The sequence below is a fragment of the Anabrus simplex genome, chromosome 6, assembly GCF_040414725.1.
Source record: "Anabrus simplex isolate iqAnaSimp1 chromosome 6, ASM4041472v1, whole genome shotgun sequence".
NCBI lineage: Eukaryota > Metazoa > Arthropoda > Insecta > Orthoptera > Tettigoniidae > Anabrus > Anabrus simplex.
The window spans coordinates 151,919,062-151,932,398 of NC_090270.1; the positions used below are offsets into that span (position 1 = coordinate 151,919,062).

General features: G+C 40.0%; 2 protein-coding genes across 3 annotated transcripts in view; one reads left to right on the top strand and one right to left on the bottom strand.

Annotated features, from left to right (window-relative positions):
- frj (farjavit) overlaps positions 1-2,202 on the bottom strand; it is a 122,653-nt gene extending 120,451 nt beyond the window's left edge. The window contains exon 1 of one of the 2 annotated variants that reach the window (XM_067149984.2): positions 1,902-2,202. Coding sequence is in view for 1 of the 2 variants with exons in the window: in XM_067149982.2 (XP_067006083.2) it covers positions 1,668-1,879 (212 nt within the window). In the remaining variant the exon portion in view is untranslated. Of the gene's footprint in view, positions 1-1,667 lie in introns of both variants that reach the window. The other variant, XM_067149982.2, reaches the window with a different exon arrangement.
- Positions 2,203-2,676: 474 nt separating this feature from the next.
- Wdr81 (WD repeat domain 81) overlaps positions 2,677-13,337 on the top strand; it is a 340,798-nt gene continuing 330,137 nt past the window's right edge. The window contains exons 1-2 of the mRNA XM_067149985.2: positions 2,677-2,984; positions 3,281-3,407. Of these exons, the coding sequence (XP_067006086.2) occupies positions 2,875-2,984; positions 3,281-3,407 (237 nt within the window). The 5' untranslated portion in view covers positions 2,677-2,874. The remainder of the gene's footprint in view (positions 2,985-3,280; positions 3,408-13,337) is intronic.

Below are 13,337 nucleotides of genomic sequence, written 5' to 3' on the forward strand. Positions count from 1 at the left end.
CAGACTCTGAACTACTATCAATACTTATCTCAAAACTCAATCGGTTATAGTGAAGCTGTCACAAATGTAATAACTGAGATACTTCACCATTATCAGCAGTTATTAGCAGTTGTATTGAGTTACCTGGTAATTAATTATCTGGTATCTGGTAAGATCCCAACTAGAATATGGTTCCAGTTTATGGGACCCACACCAGGATTAGGCCTACTTGATTTAAGAAATGGAAGAAACCCCAAGAAAAGCAGCTCAATTTATTCCGACAAAAGAGTAGCATTAACGAAAATACTGCAAAGTTTGGGCTGGGAAGATTTGGGAGAAAGGAGACGAGCTGCTCGACTAAGTGGTATGTTACAGATGTTGATTCCCATAGGCAACCTGAAATATTTGTCCCGAATGAGTAAATTTTTTATAATAATATAGTTGGTCCCTTATTGGACATTATATATTTTCCAGCTAACTCATTGGGATCATCAGTTGGTAGATAAACTGGTATTATAAATTTACTCATTCAGGACAAATATTTCAGGTTCCCTGTGGAAATCAACATCTGTATCATCTGATGGCCAGGCAGGCATCAATTTTCATAAAAGAGAAAAAGTCTCTCACAGTGCATTGACACTGCTGGTGGCTCAAAGTAGCCTATGCAGTGGCCTCCACAGTATGCACTAGCCATCCGTCTTGGTAGGTGTGCTATCTACCAACTGATGAGCCCAAGTTAGCACACTAGGGTGAAACGCTGGCAACCAGGAATAAGTTAGCTGGAAAATGTATAATGTCCAACAATGGACCAACTATATTGGTATTAAGTGGTATGTTATGAGCTGTCAGTGGAGAGATGACTTGGAATGACAATAGTAGACGAATAAGTTTGAGTGGTGTTTTTAAAGTAGGAAAGGTCAAAATATTAAGATAAAGTTGGAATTCAAGGGAACAAATTGGAGCAAATATTAGTTAATAGGAAGAGGAGTTAGGAATTGGAATAATTTACCAAGGGAGATTTTCAATAAATTTCCAAATTATTTGCAGTTGTTTGAGAAATAACTACAATAAACAACTGATTGGGAATCTGACACGGGTGAGTGACCTAAATGCAGATTGGTGGTGACTGATTGTTACAACCATGAGACTCATTGAGAAACCCCAAAGGACAACTGCTAATAACTGCTGATAACAGTGAATTATTACATTCGAGACAAATTTGAAAATCAATGGTTACCTTCATTTCAATGGCAGATTTTTAGATTAGCCTTATGTTCAAAGCTAACACCTTCCAAGATGTGGGACTATTACCAGACTGTCGATGTTGTGATAATTGCTCAACTGAGTATGATACTGTTTCCACTTATCTGGGCCAGGTTTTTCTTTTGCTGCCTCTCTTGAACAGCCTGCTTCTTTCTGGCCCCAACCTCTATAGGTTTCCATAGGCAAAAGAGTCTCTCATAACTCTTGCCTTTCTTTACAAAATATCTTAATTCTTGTGGGCGTTTACTTCTTCTATAAGCTGTAGGTCTATAAATCTAATCCATTTTGTCCTTATAATTACAATAAGCACTACCATATATAGCAATTAGTTTTAGGCTAAAGGTGCATCTTGTAAAATGCAACTGAAAAATGAATCAGCTCCGTTAAATATACATTTAAGATACAATGAATAGATTATAATTTACCTCTTATTTAAACATGTTATGATAACGGCATTTACTAGAGTACACAGCAGAGGGTGAATTATATGCGCTCCAGAGGCAACAAACACTAAGAGCAGTCCTACACCTGTTGCTATCCATTTCTTTCTGTTACTGTCGGTAATTTGTCGGAAATAATGTCCTATGCCAATACTGAAAAACAACAGTGTCAAATAAATGACATCGTCCCACTCCATGATTCACACAGCTGTTACTAACCGGTTTTAAAACCACTGGTAATACCGATCAGCTGACTGACGAGCACGGACGAAACAGCTGAAAGTAGTAAGCTACTAAGAGCATAAAGAACAAGCCAGGCATTTGGACACTTGTATGGTATCGCGAAGATAGGTTACATAATTTATGGATTACATGAGTGACGGCTGAGTACGGGCACATTCCAAAGTAATTTTTACTGGACATTTCTGTTAACTTTAGAACCGCTGAAGATTTATTTCAAGCCTTTTAATTTGATCATTGATGGATTGTCAGCAGTCAGCACCAGTAACTCAATCGCGTTATACATGTACATTAATGGACACTTCTGCCTCCACCTCCACTGTCTACCAACACTCACACGTTATCGGTTTCTGAAAACGAGTTCATCATGTTCAGTACAAAGCATTCTTCGGTATGAGGGATCGTGTACAATAGTAGCTGATAAAGTTTTGACTTCTGAGAATATTTTCAATTATAAACATGCGAGTTCATCCACATCAGATGCTGAATTATAAAACTGCTCAAATATAGATTTATGAACGAATTTACAGATGTAACTACCCTTAGAGCAGCAATGACATTGAATTATTGCATATGATTGAAAATAAAAATTTATTTTTCGAATGCTGTTATAAAGACACTTAAATATCCATAAATTACGATTAAAACCAAATCAAATATTAAAAGTTCATCTCTGTGACGTTGGTAGCACAAAGAAACAGCTGATTAGTAGGATGTTGATGTTTTACTCCGTAATGTCAATCAATTTGTTGTCATCAGCAAGTAGTTCGCTGGTGTGTGTGGTAGTTTGGTACGATTAGTTCTGGTGAAAAAGTTATCGTCTTATTTCAGGAGTTCTTGCCATAGTTAATGAGTGACATTTTAAACACCTTCTTATAACGAATAGATGGTAGTTCTCTTAAGTAATTGCCAAAATAAAACTGAAAATAATTCTGACAGTTGATGTGTTGACATGGACGCCGTATCAGTTGTGACAGAACATTTTAGTATTCCTCGCAAATATATCAAAACAACCTCTAGGAAAGATAGAGTTATAACAGTTGTCCATCGCTCTTGGTTAAAGTAAGAAATCCCACAGTTTTATGAAGTATAGTGGAGATGCCATTGCAGAAAGAAAACATGACAGTTTTTCTACTAGTTAATTAGAAATTTAATTATCTGTGGATGTGATTTTCCGTAAAATAAAATGAAATATATTTGCACCTTGGATTTTTGCATTTAATTATAATTCTGTAGGCCTATAATTCTTAAATAATTCATGATTGACTACTTTTTATGCAGATCAAATGGGTATTTTTGTATTGTCTGATTATATACTCAAATACGTTATGATTCCATATTGCTATTCCAATTCACAGGTCGCTTTTGAGGACACACACTGTATCAAAATTCATTGAACATGAATCCTTCAACCCTGATGAAGTGGAAATATGGCTTCATCAGAGAGAGAACTTAGGACCTCGATGGGAAAGATTATACATAAGGGTCAGTAAAGAGTCTTTCAATTTTTCTGCACTCTGATTAGTGTGTGGAAAGTACCTGCTTGCAACCTAGATTATTGTATAGTACGCGAACCTTTTCTTGAGCCCTAGTTCCCATTCAGCACTATGGACCTCAGGGCGCAAGAAAAGGTTCGCGTACTATACTTACTAATACAATCTGACAAGCAAATATTCTGTTGGGAGCAGAAGTAAAGAAGTAATTCTTATTTTATTGTATTTGCAATATGAATTCATATATATTCATACAAATTTTGGACATTTGAGTGCAATAACTTAGGCTGATAAATTAACTTGAATAGTGTGACAAGGGTATAAGGTCTTTTAATGGGAAGAAGGCCTAATCGATGTTCTTACGTGACGTTATGTTTCATGGTGTTTGTAAGACATCTCAAATTGCGATTAATCATGATAGTCTACAGAAAAGTGTGTAAAGCACAGTTTCTCTGAATACCACCCATATTAATAACTGATCTTTTCCCCTTTCTTGAATCAGTGGTCACTTGTGTTTTGAAAATGGTCTTGGTTTCTTGCAGCTAATCCAGCTAATGTACTTTTGTACTGATGTTGGTACTGAAATTGTGGTGAGGGGAACTATTGGTATGCCAATGGCCGTAGTTTGAATACATTATTTTGCTGCTGCACTGTATCTGTTAACTATTCAAAATCAATGTTACGTGAAAGCTCGTGTATCCTTTATTTGTACAAATAGATAAAGGTATCAGTTAAGGGCTTGAAGCTCATATTGTGTTGGGTGATACTATCACTGTAGTCAATTTTTCAGGGTTATGTTGTGCTTCTTCTAGAATGAATTTTATGTATTGTTTTGGACACCATAGGAATTTAAAAATAGGAAGTTTGGAGCACTTAAGATGGAAGAAACACCTCTTTTAAAAAATTTCATTTTACCCTTACATTTCCAGGTTTGAACACCTTTCTTAACTTTATTGCTTATTCCTATAGGTTCATAAAGAATCACTAATAATTTAGACATAATTATCCAGATTTGGACATTATTGGCACAATAATTCAGGAATGAGTTGTTGCACCCCTTTACTGTACTTTGTGCCTTTTATCTGCTACTTTCTTCCCAGTGTCATTGTTCTGTATTAAAACCAGTTGTTTCTGATCATCATCAAAAGTGTTCATTTTGTATATAGAATCTTTTTTTACTGCTGAATCATTTGATTTTGTTTGGTTACCGTATATCTTAAAGTTGGCATTTTGTTACAAACATTGTAGGTACTTTTATGGCTAACTAAGTTTTGTTGAACTTCATAAAATTATAAAAGTTAATCAGGCATATGCTAATTTACCTTGAAGAAATTTTCATCATTTTGTTATTCTAGTCCTTTTATGGTTTCAAAACGTGTATGGGCTGATGACCTAGATGTTAGGCTCCTCTAAACAACAAGCATCATCATCATCAAAACATGTAAGTCATGGTCTTACACTACTTGATTCATTGAACGACTTTGTAAGAAATTTAAATTTACACTTATTCACTTTCTTCATTTTGTCTGAATGTGTTTTCATGATCAACAAATTCTTTCGCTATGTACAATTACTGTTCCCTAGTTAACCACTTAAATTTCTGTTTACTGAGCGAGTTGGTCATGCAGTTACGGTTGCGCAGCTGTGAGCTTGCATTCGGGAGAAAGTGGGTTTGAACCCCACTGTCAGCAGTCCTGAAAATGGTTTAGTGTACTTTCCGGTACCTTAATTAAGGTCGCATCTGCTTCCTTCCTTTCTACCCCTAGCGCTTTCCTATCCCATTGTCGCCAGAAGACCTGTCTGAGTCTGTGCACAGCTGTGAGCATACATTCAGGAGATAGTGGGTTCAAACCCCTCTGTCGGCAGCCCTGAAGACTGTTTTTCGTGGTTTCCCATTTTCATACCAGGCCTCAGTCACCTTCGATAAGGCCACAGCTGTTTCCTCCCCACTCCTAGCCCTTTCCTATACCATTGTTGCCATAAGATCTGTGCCTGTGAGATGTGAAGCAAAGTGAAAAAGTCACTTCTATAGGTGATTAATGATTACATTTTTGTTTGTGATGTTTAGGTTTTCTTGGGTCAAAGTAATTAACTCATTTATTTTTCTCTCATCTTATTGTGGTGGAGATAAAGCATAGAGAGAATTACATCTTTGGAAGATGTCTGTGTTGTTGATAATTCATCCTTTGAGTAGTCACAGAGATAATAGTCTTGCTGTGGTTTGGATAGCTCTATAACAAAAGTTTTGTCACTTTTGATACTGTCAGTCATATAATTTTTTAGAATCTCTCATATTTCTATATTTCTTCACCTATTCGCATTTCCCTTTCTGAAAAAAAATAATAAAAATTGAGGGTTCATATCCTTCTTCTTTGAACTCAGCTATAGGAGATTTTGTCTTTGAAAATAGGTGGCATACAAAGTATTGTAAACGACCTTGGGATGGTGAATAGAGTACCCATTCACGTTTTACACATTTGTCGTTACACAGTTCACATTTACACACATTTTCTGGTAAACATCTTGTCTGAATATTCTCTCCTCCATCTCCTTTATATACTCTGCATTAGTTTGAAAGATTTTTTTCATGATTCTGACATGAGTTCAGCCCACTTCGAATCCAATATTGCACTGTGTTAGTGTTGTTAATGTCCCATAACCCTGGATTTGTGTCCTTGATCGCATACTTCTTTACAGTTTCACCTTGGATACTTCCTCTTGTGGAGTGTCCTCAGCTGCAGAAGAGGTAATGGTGCATTTGATATGTCTGCTGGAACTGGATGACTGAGTGTAGGCATGATTCTAGAATAGGTCAATGTGGATAGTATAGTTGAAGGAGCAGACTTAGACTGAATCAAGAAATTTGCTTGTTTTCTTTCTCTGCAGCATATATTCTCTTCTGTGCTCTGCTCAATATATTAAGTTTCATTTTTGGTAACTTGCTAACAGGATATCATCTTAATCTCCATCTCAGTAGAGGATATGACTTCCTGCTACACTCCCACTGCATCAAAGTAATAAATTTCTTTTTTCTTCACTTCTTCTAAGCCTTCACCACAAAAATATAATTACTGTAACACAAACAGCTGTGATTGCTTCCCATAATGGAAATGCACACAGTCTCCATTGTTGTCCTCAGATGTTAATTGCATTACTGTATTCTGCTCCCCTAACATTGCAGGCAATATAAAAACAGGGAAATTTGAATGTTGAGGTAGGTAATCAGAAAATAAGTGTTAACTTCTGGTTTGTGAATAGATTTTCACGGGACCTCTATAATCGTGGGACCTCCAGGCAACTGCCCATTGTGCCCATAGATTAAGACTGTCCTGGATGTGGTACTGAATCCACTAGTTGCTTGAAGTAGGCCTCATTCATTGCTCCTCTCTCCAGTGCACAGGCTGGACTATCCCAGAAAGAATTTTATAGCAATCTGTGGTAGGAACTATCTTATCAGACTCTTCATTTTGCCTTTGCTGACCAGTTGAGAAGCTCAGTACCAGCCTGTTCAGAAAACCAGGCTGCACCTTTCTCACTAGTGTGGATTGACAATTGATCAACTAGAACTGAATTAAATAACACCCTCATGTTACGGATCATAGTAATCCTCATGATGTGGAATTGATCTGCCATGATATTACTATCAATTTAGTGAAGCAAACCATCTCCATTGAACGATACACATCCTCTTTGTGACAGAAACAAGAATGGTTTCAGGGAAAGTGCTTGCTTACATATTATGGGCAAACCAGACACTTTAATAACTATATGCTTGCAGCTGCCCTACTTTCGCTTAGCAAAATGAAAGCACATCTTTAGGTAGACATGGCACAAATAATATGGTCATTAAATTGTGAACCTTTGTGAATACAATTGTGCTTCCTTCAATAATGAATGAGTAATACGGAGGTGCCAACCTTTGAAGTGGGTTATCAGTAATCAAACTCCGCCCCTTAGCAGAATTTTCGAGTCAAGTCCATAGAATGTCCCTCCCTTCTCGATAATGATACTCCCTTTTCCCTTCCCGTCAGAATGTTATTCTACAGTATATCGTATTACACAATAACATTTTCACACTGCCTGTTAATTCAGTGATAAAACATTCTTTGTAACTTGTTTGGCACCCAGCAGCTGCTTTTCAGTGTAGGTATTCGGATGACACTTTCATCTTTTGAAACATCAAGTGATGGCAGTTTACCTACATGTGCTTAATGTAACCCTCCTTTCTGTAAATACAACCTTACTTAACAATTTATAGTGGAGAAGAGCAGAGCAGAGTTACTTCATTCACACTATGTATTTAACAACGCTTATGGGTAATAAAAGAAAGTGACGATCGAATAGAAGCATTGTTGCCAACTCACGGGCATTGAAACGAGGAAGGTTGAGGAGAAATGCTGCAAAGGATTGAAAATTTTTCTTTCTTTTTTCCCGTAGAAAATTATTTTTTCATGTCACTTCTCCGTAATAATTTTTTCTTTGACCGTAATGCCATAATCGCAAGGTGAAATTCGTAATAATTACGGACAATCCATAATAATTGGCACTTCTGGTAATACTAGATGATCCAGTGCAACTAAATCACATCTGACTTACACTGTAGTCTACTACAGGTCATGCTGGGATATCAAACTAGCAAGTTCTGGTATCTTGGTAGAGAATTTAAACTTAGAATAAACCAGTGCCCTGCTGCCAACCAAAGGCTCCCATTACAGGGAAAATATGCAAGATTACAAGGTGCTTGTGTAACTTATTAGGTAGGCCTCTACATCTACTTGGAACACTACCCATAATACTCTGATATAGTGTTTTGTTTTTTCGCATTATTTGTAACAAAATTGGACAAATCATGGCCGATACAAAAAGCATTTTTTAAAGGAAAAGTCATATTCCTGTGGTACAAATTCCATATAAAATTTGTGGTCCTGTGACTATCTCTATTTATTTATTTATTTATTTATTTATTTATTTATTTATTTATTTATTTATCTAATCTATCTATCTATCTATTTAAACAACAGGGCACTGTTCCACTTACAGTAGACTAACAACTAACATAATAGATACACTGACGGAAAAAATATCCAAACACCAGGAACGATTAACGAACGTTGGTAGGCATATTTATACATCTGAAGGATGATGGTGATTTAAATTGATTCATTAGTGTGGCCCCATTGCATATCAGGCTTGCTTTAAATACGGGCTGTACTGTGTGAGAGCATTAGTTACCTGTGAGATTGGGCAGTGTGACTGTGAGTGGGTCAAGAATGCCTTTATGACAACAAAGAGGCCAGTATCAACAGCTTACTGCAGCTGAACGAGGCAGTATAATACGGCTACGTTAAGGTGGATTTTCCTTCCGCGCTATTGCAAAACAACCTGGCAGGAAAGTCTCCACTGTGCATGCGGGCTCGCAGTGGCACCACCGAGAGGAAGGGCCACCATATTCGGCATATTGCTGTGCTGCAGCAGACTGCATCTGCAGCAGCAATTCAAGCACTAGTTGGCACCACAGTGACGCAACAAACTGTTCGAAATTGGTTACTTGAAGGACAACTCTGAGCCAGATGCCCTGCTGCGTGCATTCCACTTACCTCGAACCACTGGCATCTGCGACTTCAGTGGTGTCAAGCGAAAGCTCATTGGAGAATGGAGTGGAAGTCTGTTGTGTTTTCTGATGAAAACCAGTTGGTGCCAATGATGGCTGTGTGTTGGTTAGGAGTCATCCTGGTGAGCACCTGCTTTCCACCAATCTGCGGCGTCGACACACTGCACCTTAACTGGGAGTTCTGGTCTGGGGAGCAATTTCGTATGACACCAGGAGCACTTTCGTGGTTATCCCACGCACCCTGACTGCAGATGTGTACGTGCGTCTAGTGATTCGACGTGTTGTGGTGCCATTTTTGAACAGCATTTCCAGGGGTGTTTTCCAACAGGATAATGCACGCTCCCATGCCACTGTTGTAACCCAACATGCCCTACAGAGTGTCAGCATGTTGCCTTGGCCTGCTCGATCCCCTGATCTGTCCCAATCGAGCATGTATGGGACATCATTGAACGACAACTCAAGCATCATCCACAACCGGCATTAACCGTCCCTGTATTGACCGACCAAGTGCAACAGGCATGGAATTCCATCCCACAAGCTGACATCCGGCACCTGTATGACACAATGCATGCACATTTGCATGCCTGCATTCAACAGCCAGGCGATTACACCGGTTATGGACCAGCATGACACATTTTTGATGGTCTTTCTCACATGGATATTAAGCTGTAGTCTTGTACCTGTAATCAATTAAGTATGTTACCTTGACAAATATATTTCCATATTCTACATTCCTTATTTCATGATATTTGGGTATTTTTTTCCACCAGTGTATATTGAGTCAAAATTACAAAGAGACAAAATAAGAACATATAAAACATAAAGAAAAACTGATAGTAAAGGCTGTCAAAAATGAAAATCTACAACCTGCTTTCCAGTCTTTGACCAGGTCGGGCATGTAATGAATGAACCATATATAGGCTATTAGTACAATGGGGTCGCAACTCCCAAAGTGATTTATTAATGATTGATAAATGCTATGAAATGATAACGAAGTGTGTTAATGGAATGAAAGATGACAGGGAAAACCGGAGTACCCAAACAAAAACCTGTCCTGCCTCCGCTTTGTCCAGCACAAATCTCACATGGAGTGACCGGGATTTGAACCACGGTATCCAGCGGTGTTAGGCTGACACGCTGCCGTCTGAGCCACAGAGCCTCTAGTAAAGGCTGTTATATACACAAAATATATCATAAAGTTATATATAAAGTTACGGTAACATGCACAATCTTTCTTCTTCGTTCATTCCCTTTTCCAGATTCTCTCTGGGTAGGGTAGTGTACCAAAGCCCTCCACCTTACTCGACCTTATCACCATTCCTCTTCTAGTACTTTATTGCTATCGACTCCTCTGTTTGCAATACAGTCCACAACAAAGCTCCTCCATCTCATTCTAGGCCTCTTTGCTGTCTCTGTATCCATGAATGTTCTCTTCGGCATTCCCTCCCCTGGCATTCGCATGTGTCCAAACCATCTTAGCTTTGCTATATCAACCTCTTCTTGAAGTTTACACACTCCCATGCTTCTCCTTATTTCCTCACTTCGTATTCTCTCTCGTCGTCTCTCCCTGTATGCTCCTCAAGAACCTCATTTCAGCTGCTCGTATCTTACTGTAGTTCGCTTAGTCAACGTCCAGGCTGCTGAAGCATAGGTCAGTATAGGTTTACAATAGGACAAGTATAAAACCTTCTTGCACTTCTTTGGCACATCTTTGTTCCATGCAATGTGTCTCACACACTGGTAGAAACTTGCAGACTGCTGTATTCTTCAATCAATTTCTCCATTCAAATTTCCATCTTGTGACATCATGCTGCCCAAATATTTAAAAATTTTCACTACTTAAAGAAGTTAATTTCCTATTTTTATCACTCCCCTAGATTTTCTGTTACCTCTCCTCATGATCAAAGTCTTACTTTTTGCAGTACTAATCTTCATTCCAAAATTTCTTATCTCCTCCTTCCATAAATCAACTTGTGTCTGTACTTCCTCTTCATTATCTCCCCAAACTGCAATATTGTTACAAATAAAACTCCATTTGTTTCATTACTCTAATTTATTTCAGGATGACCTAATAAATGCACACACACATAGTTAAACACAAACAATTCTAACCAGTTATGAACGGCCACACTAATTACTAGTCTATTTACAGATCTCTCCTCTGTACTGTATTGGTTATAGCGTCCACCATGCCAACATGCTACGGGCCTAGCTCGTCACCCATCACCCCACCCCCCTTACGCGAGCAACATTTAAGTGCTGGGCTGGCCCTTCTCTCTTCTATCCGTGGTCGCGCCGCATGGGATGGCGTAAATTACTCGACTATTAATCTGGAGTCTTCCATCTCGCGAGGTTCCTGGATCCATCAAGCATCCGGACGATTCTAGAAGGGCCAGCACAGGTATATAAGAGAGGAACGACCTGCCTGCAGTCGGTGAGAGTGAGTTAGTGAGTGAGCGAGTGAGAGCGAGATTGAGTTCGCTGGTGTGAGTTAGCGAAGAGTACAGTGAGTGATAGCCTGGGCTGAGATGTCAGCCTGATGGAGTATCTGCCTGTTGAGCCGAGGACTCGTTCTTGTTTCCCTGATGTCGTGTGTGTGAGTCCCTTGAGTCCGGCTGCTGGAGAAGAACCTTGGGTATTCTGGAGCAGCGCAATGGGAACACTGGGTGCCAACGTGTGCAGACTGCGAACGGAGTTGGACAGATTGAGTGAACAGCGGATACTATCCCGACCTGCGAGACTGACGTGTAGGCTGTGAACCACGACAGCGCTAATGAGTGTGACTGAGTGAATGTAGTGTAAATAATCGATGACTCTGTGTGTGTGTGTGTGTGTGTGTGTGTGTGTGTGTGTGTGTGTGTGTGTGTGTGTGTGTGTGTGTGTGTGTGTGTGTGTGTGTGTGTGTGTGTGTGTGTGTGTGTGTGTGTGTGTGTGTGTGTGTGTGTGTGTGTGTGTGTGTGTGTGTGTGTGTGTGTGTGTGTGTGTGTGTGTGTGTGTGTGTGTGTGTGTGTGTGTGTGTGTGTGTCATTGTAGATGAAACACGAGAAACTAAGAGAGAGCGCGAACCGTGTAAGTGTACTTGTGTAAGTTGTAAGCTCGGCTGTCGTGTGTGTGTGTGTGTGTGTAAATCTGTAATTGTAGTACTTAGTTAATAAACCTTAGAAATAGGATACTACCAGGTTCTGTACTCATTTATTTCCTTATTTACCCCGCCAACACATTGCAACTGGCATCAGTAGTGTGATGGACAAGTGTGATAAACTAGTGGATAAACTCTTACTTAAAAACTGGTGTCAGAATTGAGTACCTGGTAGCATATTTTGTAGTCGACAGAAATTTCTACTAGTGAATGAATTCCGAACAGCTCCAGATTTTTCTAAGTAAGTTTAGTGAACTTGAAAATAAAAATTTACCCGGTTATGGCGAACTCATTAGTGATCCGAGATCTGAGCGGAGGTCAAACCCGGACCAGCTGAAAACAGATTTAAGTGAACGGAAGAGTGAGCAGTTAAAGTCAGGAGACGAAGTGCGGAACAACAACAAAAAACTGGACGAGAAGCGGTCCGAAGAGATGCTCACGGTTGTGGAGTCTGTAGTTCGAGGCCCAGCGGTGGAAGTAATTGCCCTGCATGCAGAAACAATGGCTGTGGAGACGCGAATGAATCCTACTAGCAGCGACAGCGGCTCCACCATCGTGAAGTTGGAAACCCTACGGGCCAAGAGAACATGCCTAACCCAGTTCGAGACCAGATCGACGTCCAAGAAGAGTGCTGAATACCCGATCGCCGGACTACGTGTACAGAAGATGACAGTACAACGCAGCCCCCAGCTAAGTTTAACCTACGAGGAGGTTGTGGGAGTGCTGGACGTGTGCTGCGGTGTCCAGCAACCGAAAGCCACCTACTGAGTCCAGCTGCAGGAGAGGACTCAGCGCACCGATGTAACGCCGAGGGAATTCAACGCCGAGATCGAGCAACCAGGAGACGTGATTTTGGAAGAGTTATCCCGAGGTGACATCGAGCTTGAGGCGGCTAACGGCTGTGATAAACCATGTGGCGCTGAGACCCATCCAGGGAGGGCGATCGGCAGGAAACAGAACTAGGAAGAGGCTCTAGCGATGGCCCACGAGACAGAGGCAGCGATTGCAACGGCACGGTTGGAGGGACCCATACCAGCAGACGGAGCACCAATGGAAGACGAACCGATGACCAACAAACGAGGATGCCACCTGACTAGGACACTTGTTCCGGCACGAAGCTGCGTGCCGGTACGAACATCAAATTCCGCACCCCGGAAGAAGAGGAAATCCAG